The sequence below is a fragment of the Plodia interpunctella genome, chromosome 29, assembly GCF_027563975.2.
Source record: "Plodia interpunctella isolate USDA-ARS_2022_Savannah chromosome 29, ilPloInte3.2, whole genome shotgun sequence".
Taxonomy (NCBI): Eukaryota; Metazoa; Arthropoda; class Insecta; order Lepidoptera; family Pyralidae; genus Plodia; species Plodia interpunctella.
In genome coordinates, this window is record NC_071322.1 from 3,773,629 (window position 1) to 3,791,948 (window position 18,320).

The 18,320-nt window shown below is 36.7% G+C and overlaps 1 protein-coding gene across 1 annotated transcript; it reads left to right on the forward strand.

The window, feature by feature from the left end:
• Nucleotides 1-6,823: 6,823 nt before the first annotated feature.
• On the forward strand, nt 6,824-17,809 carry LOC128682173 (protein rtoA-like). The gene is made up of 10 exons (XM_053766752.2): nt 6,824-6,928; nt 8,382-8,424; nt 9,279-9,317; nt 10,282-10,305; nt 11,589-11,771; nt 13,610-13,774; nt 14,247-14,390; nt 15,752-15,802; nt 16,107-16,649; nt 17,746-17,809. Exons 1-10 carry the CDS (start codon nt 6,899-6,901, stop codon nt 17,802-17,804), a joined length of 1,281 nt encoding a protein of 426 aa, XP_053622727.1. The 5' UTR covers nt 6,824-6,898; the 3' UTR covers nt 17,805-17,809.
• The last annotated feature ends 511 nt before the right edge of the window (nt 17,810-18,320 follow it).

The window sequence follows — 18,320 nt, forward strand, 5'->3', positions numbered from 1 at the left end:
CCATTTTATATTACTGCACACTAGCGCCAACATTATTTACCAATTCCTTGTGTTTATTAGCGAAAACTAAAACAATTCTATTTCCAAATTATTCTACACTATATAAAGGAATTTGTTGCAAAATATTATAGTTTCAATTGCACAATGTAGTGTCTCAGTCTACTATGAAGATTACGGTGGTCACCGTTTTCGGTTTAGTAGAATGTGCTGTGTGTAATTTAAACGGTGGTGTTAAATGCTAAAGTGAAGCAGTGGTGTTGTAATAGTTAAGACGCCCGCCTGTGGATAGAAAGGATTCGAATCATACTCATGCCACATGAGTTTGTATACCAATCTGTCTCATGTATAGTAGTTTTCATCGACCACCACTTGCTTCCGGTGAAGGAAAACATCGTGAGGAAACTTGCACACTGGTTGATTATTAACTTGTTTGTGAAATGGAGAAGGCAATGGCAAACCACTCCATTAATAAACAATAAACCACTCTGTTAATGCATTAAATCACTAGATGGCGCTGTGCGTATTTTAAGGTGGCGCTAAATGCTAATAAAAACTTTGCAATAAAATCACTAGATGGCGCTGTGTGTATTCTAAACGCGCTACGGATATTTTGTTTCAACCATCCCAATCCTATTTTAATACGAAGAAGAAACTGTTCCCGAGGGAATTTAAGCGGACAAAGACGCGGGTAAACCGCTAGTAAAAAAAATAAGAATATAATATTTTCACCAAAATTTGTTCGACTTTTTGCTCCTTTATTTATATTTCAAATTACAATGAATTTATTTTGAGAAAACACGTGTACAAATATACTTACAGGGTCACTAGTTATCTAACGCATAACCTTCCAAAGGCGCATAAGGTACATAGAGACTAACTCTTTTGTTCTACGACTTTTGTCTAAACGTAATAAATACAAAAATTTTCATTAATTTTAGTTTTAATCTGTTTTAATATCGTTTCTATAAAACGTTAACTCAATGTTCGATTCCGCTACATAACGCTAGTGCACTGTCTCGTGTCGCTCGGCTATTACATACAGTGAACATGTGTAGAATCGCAAATTAGATTATTTATTTTTTTATATGAAAAAAAAATTACGATTCACGAAAAGCCGTAGAATAAAAGTTGCTTGTTTTGATGTACCCAAGTAGTCTTTAGGAGGTTTTGCGTTTGATACCAGTAACCCTGTATATATACTGTTATACAAGAAACAATTTACTTACCAGAACGAAGAAAAGGAAGAACGCGAAAAACTTCATTTTGACGGGAGATTTCTCTGTCGAAGCTGAACTGCAACTGTTTACACTCAAACTCTAGCCCATTATATAGCAATACTCAAAAAATTTGTTCAAATAAAAATTTATCATGTTATCAATAAAATTCAGGCGATTACAACCCCAAACGGTACGTAATAAGAGCTATAATTCCTAAAACAAACATGCATTCGTTTATTTCTTATTGTTTGTTGTTATTCTACCGATTGCGTTATAATAAAATTTTTGTACAGTAAGCAACAAAAATTCTATTAAAAAAAATCGATTATTCGTCCTAGGTGAACGACAAAAGCGGCAAGGCAGCGCGTACGATGATATCTATATCAAATTACAATATGGCGTCTATTACATTCTTATTTGAATTTGGAATGATTTTAGCTACAGCCTATTGCAAGTTTGAAGTTTGCACATAAACAAATAAGTACCTAAAGCTGAAAAAACTCATCGTAAATCAACAAAATATTCCAATCCTTTTTGAATTTCGAAATATCGTAGTGCATTGGAATAAGAAATTCTGTTACAGGATGTCAGATGTCACATCACTAACCCATTCTGTGTCTATGGCCATGTGTGGTTTGGCGCCTGAACTGTAAATGTGCATTTGCATTTAATAAATTAGACCTTTTTATATACAACACAGGATATCTTGTTATTCATAAAAAGGTTAAAACATACCTACTCTAAGCTAAAATATGTTTTGTAATTGTCGGACGCATATTTGTAATTGTCACAAAGAGACAAAATAATTGTTAGCTCTCTATATGTTTTAACTTTTTTATAAATATCTGAGTATTGCGCCCTGCACTGAGGACCTTGAGGACCTCAATATTACATTTATTATTTTAGGTAGTGAGTAAAGTATTTTTTTTTTATTATTTCTACACAGACTATGTGATAACAGTGACAGATAAAGATATCTTCTTCATAATATCCATATTATTTGGCTATCCAGAAATATGCCTATGGTTTATGTTTATACTGTAATCACACACTCATCGTTGCGTCGCGTCGTGCAGCGTTCCACCGCTCAACCAGGACAGGTTACCGCCGTCTTTTAGGAGCTTTTGGAGGATATTTTTCTCAGTTGACTGTACTATTATACTACTGTATATACTATAAACACAAGTCACTCGGCTTTATCCCCGTGGGAATTTCGGGAATGTGTACCTTTGTCTGGGATATATTTTTTTAATCAGAGCTACAAATGCAAAAATTTATTGCTAAATAGAAACGTATTAATAACGTTTTCGTCCGTAAGCACAGTTGCTTCATCAAGTACCTTATCTCGTGGTTTCTTTAATTTTCAATTTTGTTTTTAACCTCCGATGTAAAAAGAGGTGTGTTATAAGTTTTACCGCTAAGTGTGTTTGTCTGTGTACGTGGCACCGTAGCTCATCAACGGGCGAACCGATTTTGACGCGGTTTTTTTTTAATTGATAGCAAATTTTTATGCGATGATTCTTAGATATGTTAGATCAAAATCGTTACGGCCGTTCAAAAGTTGCAGTTTTTTTTTTTAATTTGTGTAACAAATAAACTTGTTAATAACGTCGCTCGTCTTGTTATTTCCCATTTCAAAGTGACCATGCAAAACATATTTATATATTTTTCTGCCTTTATCTTGTAGGATCTTGTCTGAGTATATATTATAAATAATTATACTCGGGTGTTTGACAAAGATTGTTTATTTAGGGCTGGTAAATCACGAGCAAATACATTTAAAAGTAACAACAGCTAAAAATGGTCGATGACAGCATTTGGTTTGGAGAAAAAAAACATGGCGCAGGCTCCTCGTCACAGCGCATGCGCGTAGACAATCTGCTTACAGGATATTTGAACAAGTGTTAACAACGATATAAACTTACGCAGTTTGTGAACAAATCGAACAAGGTTGATATACTTAACTGATATAATTTATTGTATTTCAAAGAGGTACCTACCTAATGCTAGTTCCACACTGTCGCCGAACTCGGACACACGCCGACGCGAATGCTTCACGCATTGCGTAGTTAGTACGAGTGATTTTATTTACCGCAATGAAACACCAGCAATGTATACCGAACCGCTAAAGTTTGACAATCGGTTCGGAGACAGTGTGGAGCCGGCGTAACGGACAGATAGATGGGTTTTTGATGACATTTATAATAGGTATAGTTAAGGCGCTTTGTCCCTTCATACTAGCGCTCCATTGAATAAATTTGTATCAATTTATTTAATTTTAATTCAAAGAACAAAAGAAATTAATTAAAATGTGATGTTAGCGGTAGTGGGCGGGCACAGATCAACTTAATGCTGAGCATTAGCTATTAGTTCACCATTGGATTAATGAGAGAATATATAAATAATATATTAAAATCACTATTTACATGTCTGTAAACTATATTTTTATGATTTACAGCAATATAATTTTTAGAAAAACATCAACCAATAACGTAAAAAATAATAACTTAAAAGAAAAAAAAAAAAAATCATAAGTTAAAAAGTTCTATACTATTACTATAAAGAGGTAAGCGTTTGTGAGTTTGTATGTTTGAGGCGGGTTAATCTCCGAAACTACAGAACCGATTTCGAAAATTCTTTCACCATTAGATAGATACAATATCCAAGATTGCTATAGGCTATATTTTATTTCAAAATTCCCACGGGAGCGAAGCCCCGGACAATATCTAGCGTTACATATTTAGGACATAGGGTTAATGAGAAAATCACGTGCCCAACGCCGACGTGGGCAGAAGCAAGTTTTGGCAATGTTCTGTACTATAACAATGTAAACACAAATGGCATGGAAATTTTATTTAAAAGAAATAAAACTGTTTTATTTGCTGAACAGGTGGTGTGGAATTTTACAAGCCTACAAGGCCATCTTGTTTCTGGCTGTAGAAGTTATAATGAGAATATATTGACGACAATCTGGGGTATCTCTTCTTCATAGTCGTATTCCTCATGACTGAGGGTCGTGGTCATTACAATGGAATGTAACAACTTCCTTGGCATTAGTTGGAGTGTGGTTTGCCATTGCCTTCTCAATTTCACACACAAGTTAATAATCAATAAGCGTGCAGGTTGTTTTTCCTTCACCGGAAGCTATTGGTGGTCGATGAAACATGAGTCAAATTGGTATACAAACTCATGTGGCACGTGTAGGATTCGAACCTGGAACCTTTCGGTCCACAGGCGGGCGTCTTAACCATTACACCACCACCGCTTCTGGGGTATATTCATATTAATTTATTTGCCAACTATGTATTCAATGATGGTCTAAAAAATATTACAACTTCGTCACCTTCTACAGGTATTGCAAATCGATTATTTGCGTGAACGTGAGACACTATCGGCAAACGTTTCGTTGAACTTTGTCAGTATCCGGTATACATTGCTGGTTTTTTTAATTGAAGTAAATAAAAGCTCTCATACAAACTGTGCAATGTTCGTAATCTTTGTATAGTATATGCATAAAATCGGCTGCAAAATTCTATACTTTCCTCAAGTTCCATTGGCAAATGGCCAATGGAACTTGAGGATAGAAAAGGATAGTCAAGGCACAGGTATATAACGTCCTTTTCGCTTACAGAATAGACAGAACGATACGTGAGACATGGGGCTCCAGTTCGGATCTGGATTACTTTGGATTCAAGGATAGTTTTACGAGGTACAGACTCAAGTTAATTTATTTGGGTTACACAAATAAAACACTATTAATATATATACTTATAGTATCTAAAAGTGGAAAAGCTTGAAAGCTCCAAAGCATATGGCGGTGGAGAAAAGCAGTTAAATCGCTTAAATGATGGAGGTTAGGTATATGCTTAACGTGTCTGTGTAACTGTATGTCTCTCGGTGGCATCGTAACAGCCAAAAGTCTGAACAGATTTCGATATAAATAGTTTTTCATTTGATAGATAATTTTTTTGATATATTATATATATCTAATGTGTACTGATGTTATGTAGCTATCTGACACAATTTTGTTGAATCGCTTAAATGATAGAGAGCAAGTGGAATAAGATCCTGGAACCAACCAACTGCAGGCGTCTTAACCACAACACCATCGCTGACATAGCAACGAACGCCATTTCTCTGTGGATTTCAATATCTGTTATTAAAATGCCGAGGGCAGCTGAGCTAATTCATGGTTGACGCATGGAAGTCAAAAGAATCCGTACTATTTTTGTCCAATGACTAGATGTTGCCCGGGACTTCGCACCCGTGGGAATTTTGACATGAAATATAACCTATAGCAATCTTGGATAATGTACCTTTCTAATTGTGAATTAGTTTTTGAAATCGGTTCGATAATTTCAGAGATTACCACCCGCCTCAAACATACAAACTCACAAACGCTTACCTCTTTATAATAATATATTTTTATCCAATGTGTGGTTAAGAAAGAATCGACGTGACGTCATAATGGCGTCCTTTTTACGTATGTGGTCCCTAAACACTCTGCCACTGCATCTGAGCGTTTTTCTGGATACTTCAGCCGTTAATAATCTTAGGCTAATATTACATTTATTTATTTTACTTACATATATTTATTAAATTTATTTACATATTTAATTATTTATTACTTTATTAATAAATTTTAAACAAATATGTTTCGCCCTTATTCGAGCCATCAGTCTATCATGAAATTTAAGTCAAAAAAACTACTCCAGAGTGATGTTCAGTCAAATTGGTTAAATGGGGTATGCCTCCCGAACTATACGACCCTGAATAGACATGCCTATAATATTGCGTAGTGTGAAGTAGGTAAGTGTTTGTTTCAATTTGGAAATAGCTCTTCGAAAATATATTTTCGTGTAGAACCAACTGTATAAATAATCTTCACATTACTAACATTAGATTGTTACACTTTTTGCGATTGTACTTACTTATTACTATTACCCGGGTTTTCTTGCATTTTGGTAAATTCTCATTTTGTTATGAAATGTCTGTATCTTGTCCGTAGACGGAGCTAACTGTAGACATCCTTCTATTTAGGTACTTATTCAAGAAAGAGAAACACGTATTAATAAATGAGGAGAAACGGGACAAAGCGAAGCGTCTCACTCGATCGAAGCTTGGACGGGCTGGTCTATACTAATATTATAAAAAGAAAATCGTTTGTAATGAATAAACTTAAGAACTACTGGGCCGATTTTGATGAGATTTGGCACGGAATTTGAGGATTGGCATGAGCTATTTTTTATTATGGTTTTATCCAACACGCTAGGCCACACTAATATTAAAAAGAGAAAAGATTTGGATTTTTGCTTTTTTCGTTTGTAATGATCAAACTCGAAAACTACTGGGCCGATTTTGATGAAATTTGACACAGAGATGTGTGAAACGTTCAGGAGTGACATAGGGTAATTTTTATTATGATTCTACCCGAGCGAAGCCGGGGCCAGCCGCTAGAAAAAAAAAACAAAAAAATAGCTCGATGTACAGACAGACAAAATTAATTTTACTCATGTCATTTCACTTCCACCTGTTATTTCATCGAAAATGGACAATGGTATTGAGCATAACAATAAATTGCCATGACAAATTCACTGTTTGATCAAAAATTTGTTCACCCAATATAAAACGGTCCGTCCGTCCAATAGTCGCCAGTTTGCGCGATAGAATCTGCCGCCAAAATGAAACCCGCCATTTTGTTCGTTTGTTTGGTAAGTGTGTTATCATTTTCCGGTTTGTTCAGTTTCTATTCTATTTATTTCTCATCCTGTTCCTTGAAATATTTTCATAAGATAAAAGAATTTTAATAACAAGTATTTTCTAAATGAAATCCTGAATAACCATACTAATATTATAAAGAGAAGATTTTTATATTTGTTTTTTTTGTTTGTAATAGATAATCTCTAAAACTACTAGACCGATTTTGATGAAATTCGGCACAGAGATAGGCGAAACCATCGGGAGTGACATAGGCTACTTTTTATTATGGTTTTACCCGAGCAAAGCCTGGGGGAGCCGCTAGTCTCAATTAGACCTTAACAATTTACACATGAAACGTTTATGTACATTTGGATTTATATATTTTAAAAAAATCCACGTTAGAATCCAGAATTATTCGTAAAAGTCATGTGAAGCGGTGGTGGTGTAATTGGTCAAGACGCCCGCCTGTGGATCAAGAGGTCCCAGGTTCGAATCCTACTCGTGCCACATGAGTTTATACCAATCTGTCTCATTTAAAGTAGTTTTCATAGACCACCACTTGCTTCCGGCGAAGGAAAACATCGTGAGGAAACCTGCACACTGGTTGATTATTAGGTAACTTGTGTGTGAATTGGAGATGACAATGGCAAACCACTTCTTTAATAAGTAGTGTCAAGAGAGATGTAGGTGCTCTCGTAGCCGGTGGAATATCACGCCTTTTATTTTCAGAATCATTTTTGATCTGCCGCCATTGCCATCAAACGCCGTCGCGTAGATATCCATAAATTTTCATTGATCGTCCATTCGATTGCCTTGCCTTGGACCAAACTGTAGGGTCTTGTCTGAGTATATATTATAAATAATTATACTCGGTATTTGACAAAGATTATTTATTTAGGGCTGGTAAATCACGAGCAATACATTTAAAATACCAACAGCCAAGAATCGTCCATGACAGCATTTGTTTTTTAAAGAAAAGAAACATCGCGCAGGCGCGAGCTCGTCGTCACAGCGCATGCGCGTAGACAAGAGACGTTGTGTGTGTTTCATTCTATTAATATAGCGTGAAATTAGTAAAACTTATATTTTAAGTACATACCTATGTCGTTTTTTTAGATAACCATCATCATATCGAGTGTGTTATTGCTAGCATTGGTATCTGATTTTATTCAAGTCGCCTAAAGGCTTTTAACATAACGTTTACAACTACTTACCGCCATCTAGTGCCAGGCAGTCGCATACACACTAGTGAACTAAACTGTCCACCAGTGTGCAGGTTTCCTCCACGGTGTTTCCCTTCACCGGAAGCAAGTGGTGGTCGATGAAAACTACTATACATCAGTCAGATTGGTGTACAAACTCATGTGGCACGAGTAGGATACGAACCTGGGAGCTTTCGATCCACAGGCGGGCGTCTTAACCATTACACCACCACGGCTTAAAATTTATGTGTTTTTTTTTTAGATTGGCTCAGCCCTTTCAATTCCGACGGCTCCACTAGCAGCGGGTAAGTCATTTTTAACCCCCGACGCAAAAAGAGGGGTGTTATAAGTTTGACCGCTAAGTGTGTCTATCTGCCTGTGTACGAGGCCCATAGCTCATCAAAATCAAATCATTTATTCAGAAATTAAGCCATCACAGGCACTTTTTCACGTCATATTCAAAATTAAATGATATTTACCAAAGCTACAAACTACTAGCATTTCGGAACGACCACTGCTGAGAAGAAATGCCGAAAGAACGGTGAACATCGACGGATGAATCGATTTTAAAGCGGTCTCTTTAGTTTGATAGCTAATTTTTATGCGGTGGTTTTTAGATATGTTTGATCGAAATCGGTTCAACCGTTCAAAAGTTGTATATAAATGAATATTGAAAGGATTTTTAATTTGTTTAACAAATAAACTTGTATTATTTATTATTTATATATATATATTCATCATCTTAATACTACCATGCCGGTTCTAAACTAGCGCAGAGATATCGATCTCTTGGCGGATTCTTTATACATAATAAAGAAGAGCACTCATACAAACTACACGCATGTTCGGCCCAAACATGGTGCAGTATCCTCATAACATATGTAATGATTTTATATATATACATAAATACATAAATTTATATTTAAATAATGGTAAGCCCTTCTGGCATGATAGGGACCAACACTGTTTGAATGAGTTTCTTTCGGCATTTCTTCTCAGCAGTGGTCGTTCCGAAATGCTAGTAGTTTGCAGCTTTGGTAAACATAATTTAATTTAGAATATGACGTGAAAAAGTGCCTGTGAAGGCCTAATTTCTGAATGAATGATTTGATTTTGATTTTGATTTTTTGATATAATATTTATCAATTTTTTTTTACAGCTGCCGGATTAGCTCTCGCCTCTGGTGTAGCTAAGCAGGGTAAGTTAACTATCACGTCTTAATCTTACGGGGTGGGCAGAGTCAGGTGTTGCAAGATTAGAAGGCCACATTTAGCTGTACGGCGTGTGTTTAATCTTTTATTTTTTGCCTTAACTTTTTGATTATTTTACAGGGATGTCACATTTCTGAGGTTATTGTTGTTATTTCTGTTGGTGGACCTCTCGTCTCGTGTATTTTAGACATTCATCCGATTGTTCATGAAAAAAAACACATTTTTTTGAAAAGACTATAATAATGTCTAGAGAGACAAACGATATCCCGTTCTAAATCTAGATATCACAATCTAGTGACATGTAAACAAAATATACTTCGTCCTGTCCTACACGATTAAACAGCGAGCGATTGTTTGTGGACCACGAAATACTCATACGACTACTCATATTATAAATGCGAAAGATTGTGAGGATGTATGTGTGTATATTTGTTAGTCTTTCACGCTAGATCTACCGGACGGGTTGCTATGAACTTATACCCTATTCATCTTGGACTGAGACAAAAGGTAAACAAAAAAGAAACGAGAAATTAACAGAAGTAAGCGACATGACTCCATAAAACAACAACAGCAAAAAATTTAACATTAACAGAAATTAAGAACAAAATTAACAAAGGAATAACAAGAAATAATGATTTTTTGTTCAAGGTTTGTTTACCTTTTGTCACAGTCCAAGATGAATGGGATATAGGTACACGGGTAGAATAAAATCTGGAATAACACATAGGGTACTTTTATCCCGAAATTGTCACGGGAGCGGAGCCTCGGGGCGCTGCTAGTATTGTCTGCCTATCTATCTGTCTGTATCACGTATGTTTCACAGCGAAACTGGGTCGATTTTGATGAAATTTGGAAGACATATAGTTTATGGCGAAGCATAGGAAGCTGCGAGGGACTGCTAGTTGTATAGACATTTATTTACATTAATATTGTTATATTTAATTGTTACAGCTGCCGCCGGGGGCCTTGGTGGTGGTATGTACATAATATTTATACATAAAAAATAAGTTATAATTAGCTTTTGTGAAAAACTAAGTTTTTAATTATGAATAATGTTGATCTAATTTATTTAAAACGTAAAATATTTTTAATATTGATATTATAATAACTTACGTAATAACTTAAGACAGAAGGTCCCTTAAGTAGGGACTAAATAAATTAATCGACTTGGTATTACATGGATCTCACAACATTTTACGGTAGAAAAACTGAGCGAGACTTGGGTTTTTTACACCATGTTTTTGATAGTATTATTAATTTTCGCTAGTGAATATCGATTTTGTTACTAACATTCTTTTTTAGAGTTCCGTAGCCAAATGGCATAAATGGAACCCTTATAGATTCATCATGTCTGTCCGGCCGTCCGTATGTCACAGCCTTTTTTTTTCGAAACTATAAGAACTATAGTACTTGGTAAGTAGATGTATTCTGTGAACCGCATAAAGATTTTACAAAAAAAATAGAAAAAAAAAACAATAAATGTTGGGGCTCCCCATACTTAGAACTGAAACTAAAAAAATTTTTTTTTTCAAACCCATACATATGATATTGAGGTTTCTAAGACACTTCCAAAGTGGTAAAATGTGTGTCCCCTCCCCCTGTAACTTCTAAAATAAGAGAATGATAAAACTCGAAAAAATATATGATGTACACTTCCAGCGAAAATTGGTTTGAATTTTTTGATTTGGTTTGAAAAAGTTTGAATTGGTCTTCTAGTAAGTAGTTTTTGTTATACGACAAAAATCGAAAACAGCAATTTACCTTTCATTCAATCAATGCAAATATAAAAATATACAAAAATTGATCAACAAGAACTTTTATGTTATGTTAATTACTTGCTGCTACGGAACCCTTCATGGGCGAGTCCGACTCGCACGACTTATATCGATATTGTTACTAACATTCTTTTCTTATAATAGAAAGAGCATTGTCAAAAGTATCCAAAGAAGTAACGTTTTTTTGAAGTGAAAACTTCCTTAGCGGCGTTGTGCACTTTTTAAATTTGAATTATAATTTTTCACTGAGCTTAGTGCGGGTTGCAATTCACTTCTCATCATCATTATGACGCACCGAAAACCAAACCGCAATGTGATTGGTTCGCTGCGTCTCACTTCGAATCGATTCGATAGTGAGATGTGGAATGTACTTCACCCTCTGATCGAAAATTCTTAAGGCGTTTAAAAATCCACAACGTTAATATTCAAGATTTCACTTCTGCCAGCGCTCCCGGAGTGCAACACGTTTTTTTTTAACTGCAGGAGCTCCCGGAGTGCCCAATCCCATTGGTGGTGTTGCCGAGGCTGGGCTAGGTGCGGCTGATGCAGCGAAACATGGTGTCAGAGGCAGTTTTAGAGCTGGAGCGTCAGGTGTCGTTGGAGTCAAGAATGGTGCTGAAACCGCTGTGGGTGGCGTCGTCGCTGGAGGCGCTGAGATTGCCACAGGTGATATAATCTTAAGTTGTATAGGTTGGTTACATGATAGTTGATAGTACAAGTGACACTCTGCAAGGGAACAGCAAAAATATACAGACAACTAGATGCGTGTTTTACTCATAAATTTAATTTAATTTTACATCAGATTTCATTATTCCGTGGAGAAATCATCACATTAATATGGCGTTCGTCTGACGTACATAAACTAGATGCCTTTATTGCTATACGTGAACTAGAAGATGAGAAAATTGACATTTTTCTCGAGTGTGCTATTGCGTAGTCAGTAGGCTTCTGACATAACTTTTCTTCTTCATAGTCGTATTCATCATGTCTGGGGGTCGTGGTAATTCAATTCGATTAGATTCGATTCGATTCGATTCGATTCGATTCGATTCGATTCGATTCAATTCGTTTATTTCGTGAACACAGGTTACAAATACGTATAATACATTGGAATGAGCTTCTCTACGTCCCGCCATATAAGGCATACGAAATTTTTGTCATAGGTTTTATAAACTGAAGTTACACAATATTATAATTTATACTATAAAGTGCCTACATAATTTATCTAATTGTCAGGTGGGTATACATTAAAAGATCAAATACTTAATTAAATTAATTGATATTGTCATTTAGATATTCAGTAACAGAATAATAAGCTTTTTTGATAAGTAGCTTTGATAGTTCACTCTTAAAGGTGTGTAAGTTATTTGTATTTCTTAGATTTCTAGACAATTTATTGAACAGTTTAGGAGCCATTGCATACACACTTTTATGGAGAAATACAGTGTTAGTTGGCAATACATGTAGTTTGAGCGACGTTGACTCGACGAAACAAGTTAATATTATTTTTACAAATAAAACAGTTTCATAAATGTATAATGATGGTAGAGTTAATATTTTGAGTTCCTGAAAGTGTATTTTGCAACTGTCAGAGAGTTTTAGTCTACATATAGCTCAAAGAAATTTCTTTTGAGCTAGGAAAACGTCCTGAATTTTAGAGGCATTGCGTTGTATTAAACACACACAACAACTTTCTTGGCATTATTAATGGAGTTGTTAATAATTATCAACCAGTGTGCAGGTTTCCACACGATGTTTCCCGTCACGGGAAGCAAGTGGTGGTCGATGAAAACTACTATACTTATATGAGTCAGATTGGTATTTAAACTCATGTGGCACGAGTAGGATTCGAACCTGGGACCTCTTGATCCACAGGCGGGCGTCTTGACCATTACACCACCACCGCTTCACATGACTTTTACGACCTACCAATTTAACGTATGTGTGCCAATGGTCAGACAACTAGAGCTGCCGACGGCTGTGCGAAGTGGAGACGAAATAGGAAAGCCGACTCTGGGCTTCGACGCTCAATAGCTGAGGAAGTCAACAGGAACACTCTCGGACGAGAGTGAATCACTACATAAAAACTAGTGAACTTACTGTCCACCAGTTTGCAGTTTTCCTCACGATGTTTTCCTTCACCGGAAGCAAATGGTGGTCTATAAGGGTTCACTTTAGGTTTAAAAAATCCTCAGACAGATACGTAAATTGCAAGATTTTAATTAACTAGCAATGTCAACATCACAACGTCTATTCAGGTGGAATCTTGCAAGTCAATTTTGAAGCAGATATCTTTAACCAGTTGAGCTGAAATTTTGTACACACATTTAGTTTGGATGACACTACATTTAAGATAAGCATGCAAGGCACCCATGACTGGCTCAACAGACTCCAAACTCCTCAACGGTTTACTGCACGGACATCGCATTTTTTGTCACAGATTAAATGCAATAAGATCACTCGACAAGAATAATACTTATAATAATATAATATACATGTTTCAGGAAACGTTGCCGGCGGTGTGGTTACAGTAGGCAAAGCTGGCCTGGACACTACAGCCGATGTGGTAGATGGAGGCAGGGGAGCTGTACAGAACGTAGCCGACGACGCTGCCGGCGCCGTGCACGCAGCCGCACACGGCGCTGCAGGCGGTGCCAACACTGTCCTTGGTATGTTGCTTGTATATGAAAGAGATATTGATCTTTAGAAATACACAGGACAGAGAGCTATAATGTCTGGATTTTGGCACTATTAAGGGGTTGACAAGACAAACTAGCTTCGCCCCGGGGTGGCTCCGCTCCCGTGGGAATTTCGGGATAAAAGGTACCCTATGTGTTATTCCAGGTTATATTCTACTCGTGTACCAAATTTCATAACAATCCGTCTAGTAGATTCAGCGTAAGAGTAACAAACATACATACATTCGCATTTATAATATTAGACAAAAATATACATACAAGCGGTTTTTTTTTTACTGTTTTATTATATGTACTAATGCACACTGGTTGATTATCAACTTGTGTGTGAAATGGAGAAGGCAATGGCAAACCACTCCATTAATGGTGCCAAGAAAGTTTCACTCCACGTAATGACCACGACCCTCAGCCATGAGGAATACAACTATGAAAAAATGACTTGCAGGCACTCAAGGAACAGTTCCTGGTGAGGTACTGACTGGGGCTGAGGTTGCTACGGACACAGTCGCTGATAAGGGCGCATTAATCACTGACGCCGCAGCCCAGGTAGCTGACGATGCTGTGAGCTCAGTTGCAGGACGCAATGGCGGTGAGTTTCTTAATCATAAATCCTAACGTTTAATTTAGAGATTATAACGTTTTAATTTAGAGAATTAGACTGTGATACGCGACGAATTAAGAGGTAACAACCGTATTCCTAAAGAGAGTTGATGTAAGAGAGGCGTCCGATAGTAAAACCGCAGAAATGTTAAGCCTTATGTGTAAAGTAACTGCCGGCACCGTACATGCGGGAAATTTACTAAGATATTACTATTGATGTTATTTTAACTGGATCATGGGGCGACTGAGCCCGTGGTCCCAGTTAGTTGTGGACCCAGTTATATGTAGTGCCAGTTATTTCTGGTCCTGGTTATTTGTGGTGCCAGTTAATAGAGGTTCCAGTTAATTATAGTCCCTTCATAATTTAACATAAATAGACTCAAAATAGCCCTTCCTTTGATACACACGGAATTCATAAAAATATTTTTATAATTCATTGGTCCTTTCCTTTACAAAAAAATTAACTCCCAAACACCTATATTTGCCCTTAATAATTACAATTGTAAAAATATATAAGATAATGGTTGCAGGCGCTTAATTACGATGAAACAGAAAATCTAATTGTTGTGGTGTCTTAATTTAACTCTTAATCATTAACTTTCCACTTTAGGCCTTTTCCGTGTTGCTTTAATATCTAAATTCCATTTCTAGTTATATATAGACTTAATAATAAATCAAAATCAAATCATTCATTCAGAAATTAGGCCTTCACAGGCACATTTTCACGTCATATTCTAAATTAAATGATGTTTACCAAAGCTACAAACTACTAGCATTTCGGAACGACCACTGCTGAGAAGAAATGCCGAAAGAAACTCATTCAAACAGTGTTGGTCCCTATTATGCCAGACGGGCTTACCATTTTTTAAATATAAATTTATGTTTATGTTTATAATATTATCGCTAAAACTGACACATGTACCTACTCCACGTGATGACTACATTTATAAATGTATAATTTATCTACATATGTACTCTTAGCTTAGTCCTTAATTTGATGGAAGAAACCTGGTGACCCGTAACACACGTTCTACGGACACGTAGCGCGGGCACCAGTTACACATATATTATATTAGGATAAATCACACAGATTGAGCTAGCCCCAAAGTAAGTTCGAGACTTGTGTTATAGGATACTACTATATTTTATAACAAATACATATAAAGATAAACATCCAACCCGGGCCAATGAGAAAAAAAACATTTTCCATCATGACCGAACGGGGATCGAACCCGGGACCTCTCGGTTCAGTGGCAAGCACTTTACCACTGCGCCACCGAGGTCGTCAACCACCATGAAGTGTATGTTTATGTGGAGAAAATAAAGATTTATTACTATTAATTCCCACAGGAATAAACGCTGGAAGCGTTGCCGATGTTGGTTCGTCTCTTGGCGGTTCTGGTGAGTTTGTGATGGAATCTATAGGATATTTGACAAATTTTTGTTAATTGTGACTATTCGAAGGCCTTATAGAAACACCAGTGAAAAAAAATACTGTGATAATGACAATGCTTTCAAAGATATTACAAAAATTAAATCACACATATTAGGACTCGTCAAAACTCTCCATACTTAAATGATACTCTAACGTGACGTCACGATAGAGTAAATATCTTAGCGAAAAAGCTATGTTTGGTCGAAAGCTTTTTGCTGGGGGGAAGGGTTACACGTAACAAACTACCTACATATTTTACATTATTTACAGGGCTTGCAGGCGGCCGTGACTTGGCCGGTCTCACCAATAGATCCGGCGGTGGTAGTAACAACGCGAACAGGGGAAGCACCTCAAACAGAAGCAATAACAATAGGGGAAGTAGCTCTAACGATGACACAAACAACGATAGTAACAATGCAGATAGTACTAGTGACAGCCGCGGCAGTGGAAGCGGTGGCAGTAATAGAAATGGCGGCAGTAATGCCGGCAACAATGATAGCGGTGACAGTAACAGAAATGGCGGTAGTAATGCCGGCAACAATGATAGCGGTGACAGTAACAGAAATGGCGGTAGTAATGCCGGCAACAATGATAGCGGTGACAGTAACAGAAATGGCGGCAGTAATGCCGGCAGCAATGATATCGGTGACAGTAACAGAAATGGCGGCAGTAATGCCGGCAGCAATGATAACGGTGACAGTAATGGAAATGGCGGTAGCAATGCCGGCAGTAATGATAACGGTGACAATAACGGTGACAATAACGGTGACAACAACGGATCGGGAAGCGGAACAGTTAAAAAAGAAATAAATGGTAATTTCTTTTTAAATTATACTTATCTACCGGTGCGGATTAAAGAAGGGTTGGTGGTGTAGTGGTTACGGCCACCTTTGAATCAAAAGGCCTCAGATTCAAATCCTACTCGTGCCATCTGACTCATATATTACATGTTCATCGACCACCACCTTGCTACCGGTGAAGTGAAACATCGTGAGGAAACTTACACATTGGTTGTTCATTAATTTGTGTGTGAAATGGAGAAGGCAATGGCGAACCACTTCATTAATAGTACCAAGAAAGTTGTTGTGTGTGTTTCATACCACGTATTAGACCACGACCCTCAGCCGTGAGGAAATACGACTAATCAAAATCTAAATTTCCAGTTTAAGTTATGGTTCTTTTTTAAATAGTCCTAAAATAAATAAATAAATATATTAGGACAAATCACACAGATTGAGCTAGCCCCAAAGTAAGTTCGAGACTTGTGTTATGGGATACTAACTCAACGATACTATATTTTATAACAAGTACATATATATATATAAACATCCAAGACCCGGGTCAATCAGAAAAAGATCATTTTCCATCATGACCCGACTGGGGATCGAACCCGGGACCTCTCGGTTCAGTGGCAAGAACTTTACCAATGCGCCACCGAGGTCGTCGAAATAGAGAAACGCCTAGTTATATTGTATGTCTACTAAAGTTACCACTGCGATAGAAAATCATAAGACATTTCTTTTAATTATATCTATTTTAATGATGTCTGAGAAATCATACATTGGCTTCAATTTATGACAAAAAAAAATATGTCCTCTTAAATGGTTTAGAAGTTCCCACGTTCCTGTGTGTACCATTAGGTCATGCTTCATATCATAATAATGCACTATCATACAAACTAAACGTGTGTACAAAATTTCAGCTCAATCGGTTGATGATATCTGCTTCAAACTTGAGTTGCGAGATTCCACCCGAAATAAACATTAAGTATCTACATAGTTACATTGCAAGTTAAATTATTAGCCCGCAAAAAGATTAACCCGCAATTCCCACGGGAGAGATGTGCTGGGGCACAGCTAGTCGTGTCAAGTTTTCTATAACATTTTAATTCTTTCACGTAAAATTTCAGCTGAATTGTCGGATACCATTGAAAAATCAGGAAGCACCGGCAATGCAGACGACTGTTGAAGATGGTAAACATTCTCATCCTTATCCTTACATAATATATTATTCTCTGTCGCGTCTGTCTGTCTGTACGCGATAAACTCAAAAACAACTGCACGGATTTTCATGCGGTTTTCACCAATAGACAGTGTGATTTCTAAGGAAGGATTAGGTGTATAATTAATTGTGTTGTTCTTCAAGCGACGGGCCGCTAGTATGAAGACAAAAGAACATTCAAATTTTTTATTTTTTCAATATTTGTAACAGATTGTATTACTTTCTTGACACCTGAATCTTTTGTGATTATAATGTGTATAAAAACAATCAATTTTAACGCGCCACTTCGTTTTTTTTTTACAGAAACAAAACCAGCCCGTTTGAGCCACCGTCGAGTACAATATCGATTAAGAAAGTAATGTAATAGTTTTAAATAAAGGCATTCATTTTGATATCTGTGTCATCTTTCCAACATTTGCTCGCGACTTCGCTCGCACACTCGAAAATATATTTACTTTCTATTTCCCGTGGGAAATTATAATA

What these genes read in the sequence shown, in the direction of transcription:
- LOC128682173 (XM_053766752.2), top strand. Translation starts at nt 6,899, where the DNA reads ATGAAACCCGCCATTTTGTTCGTTTGTTTG. An exon ending in GACGGCTCCACTAGCAGCGG is followed by an intron (nt 8,425 to 9,278) that starts GTAAGTCATTTT and finishes TTTTTTTTACAG; the next exon opens with CTGCCGGATTAGCTCTCGCC. An exon ending in AGTTGCAGGACGCAATGGCG is followed by an intron (nt 14,391 to 15,751) that starts GTGAGTTTCTTA and finishes TAATTCCCACAG; the next exon opens with GAATAAACGCTGGAAGCGTT.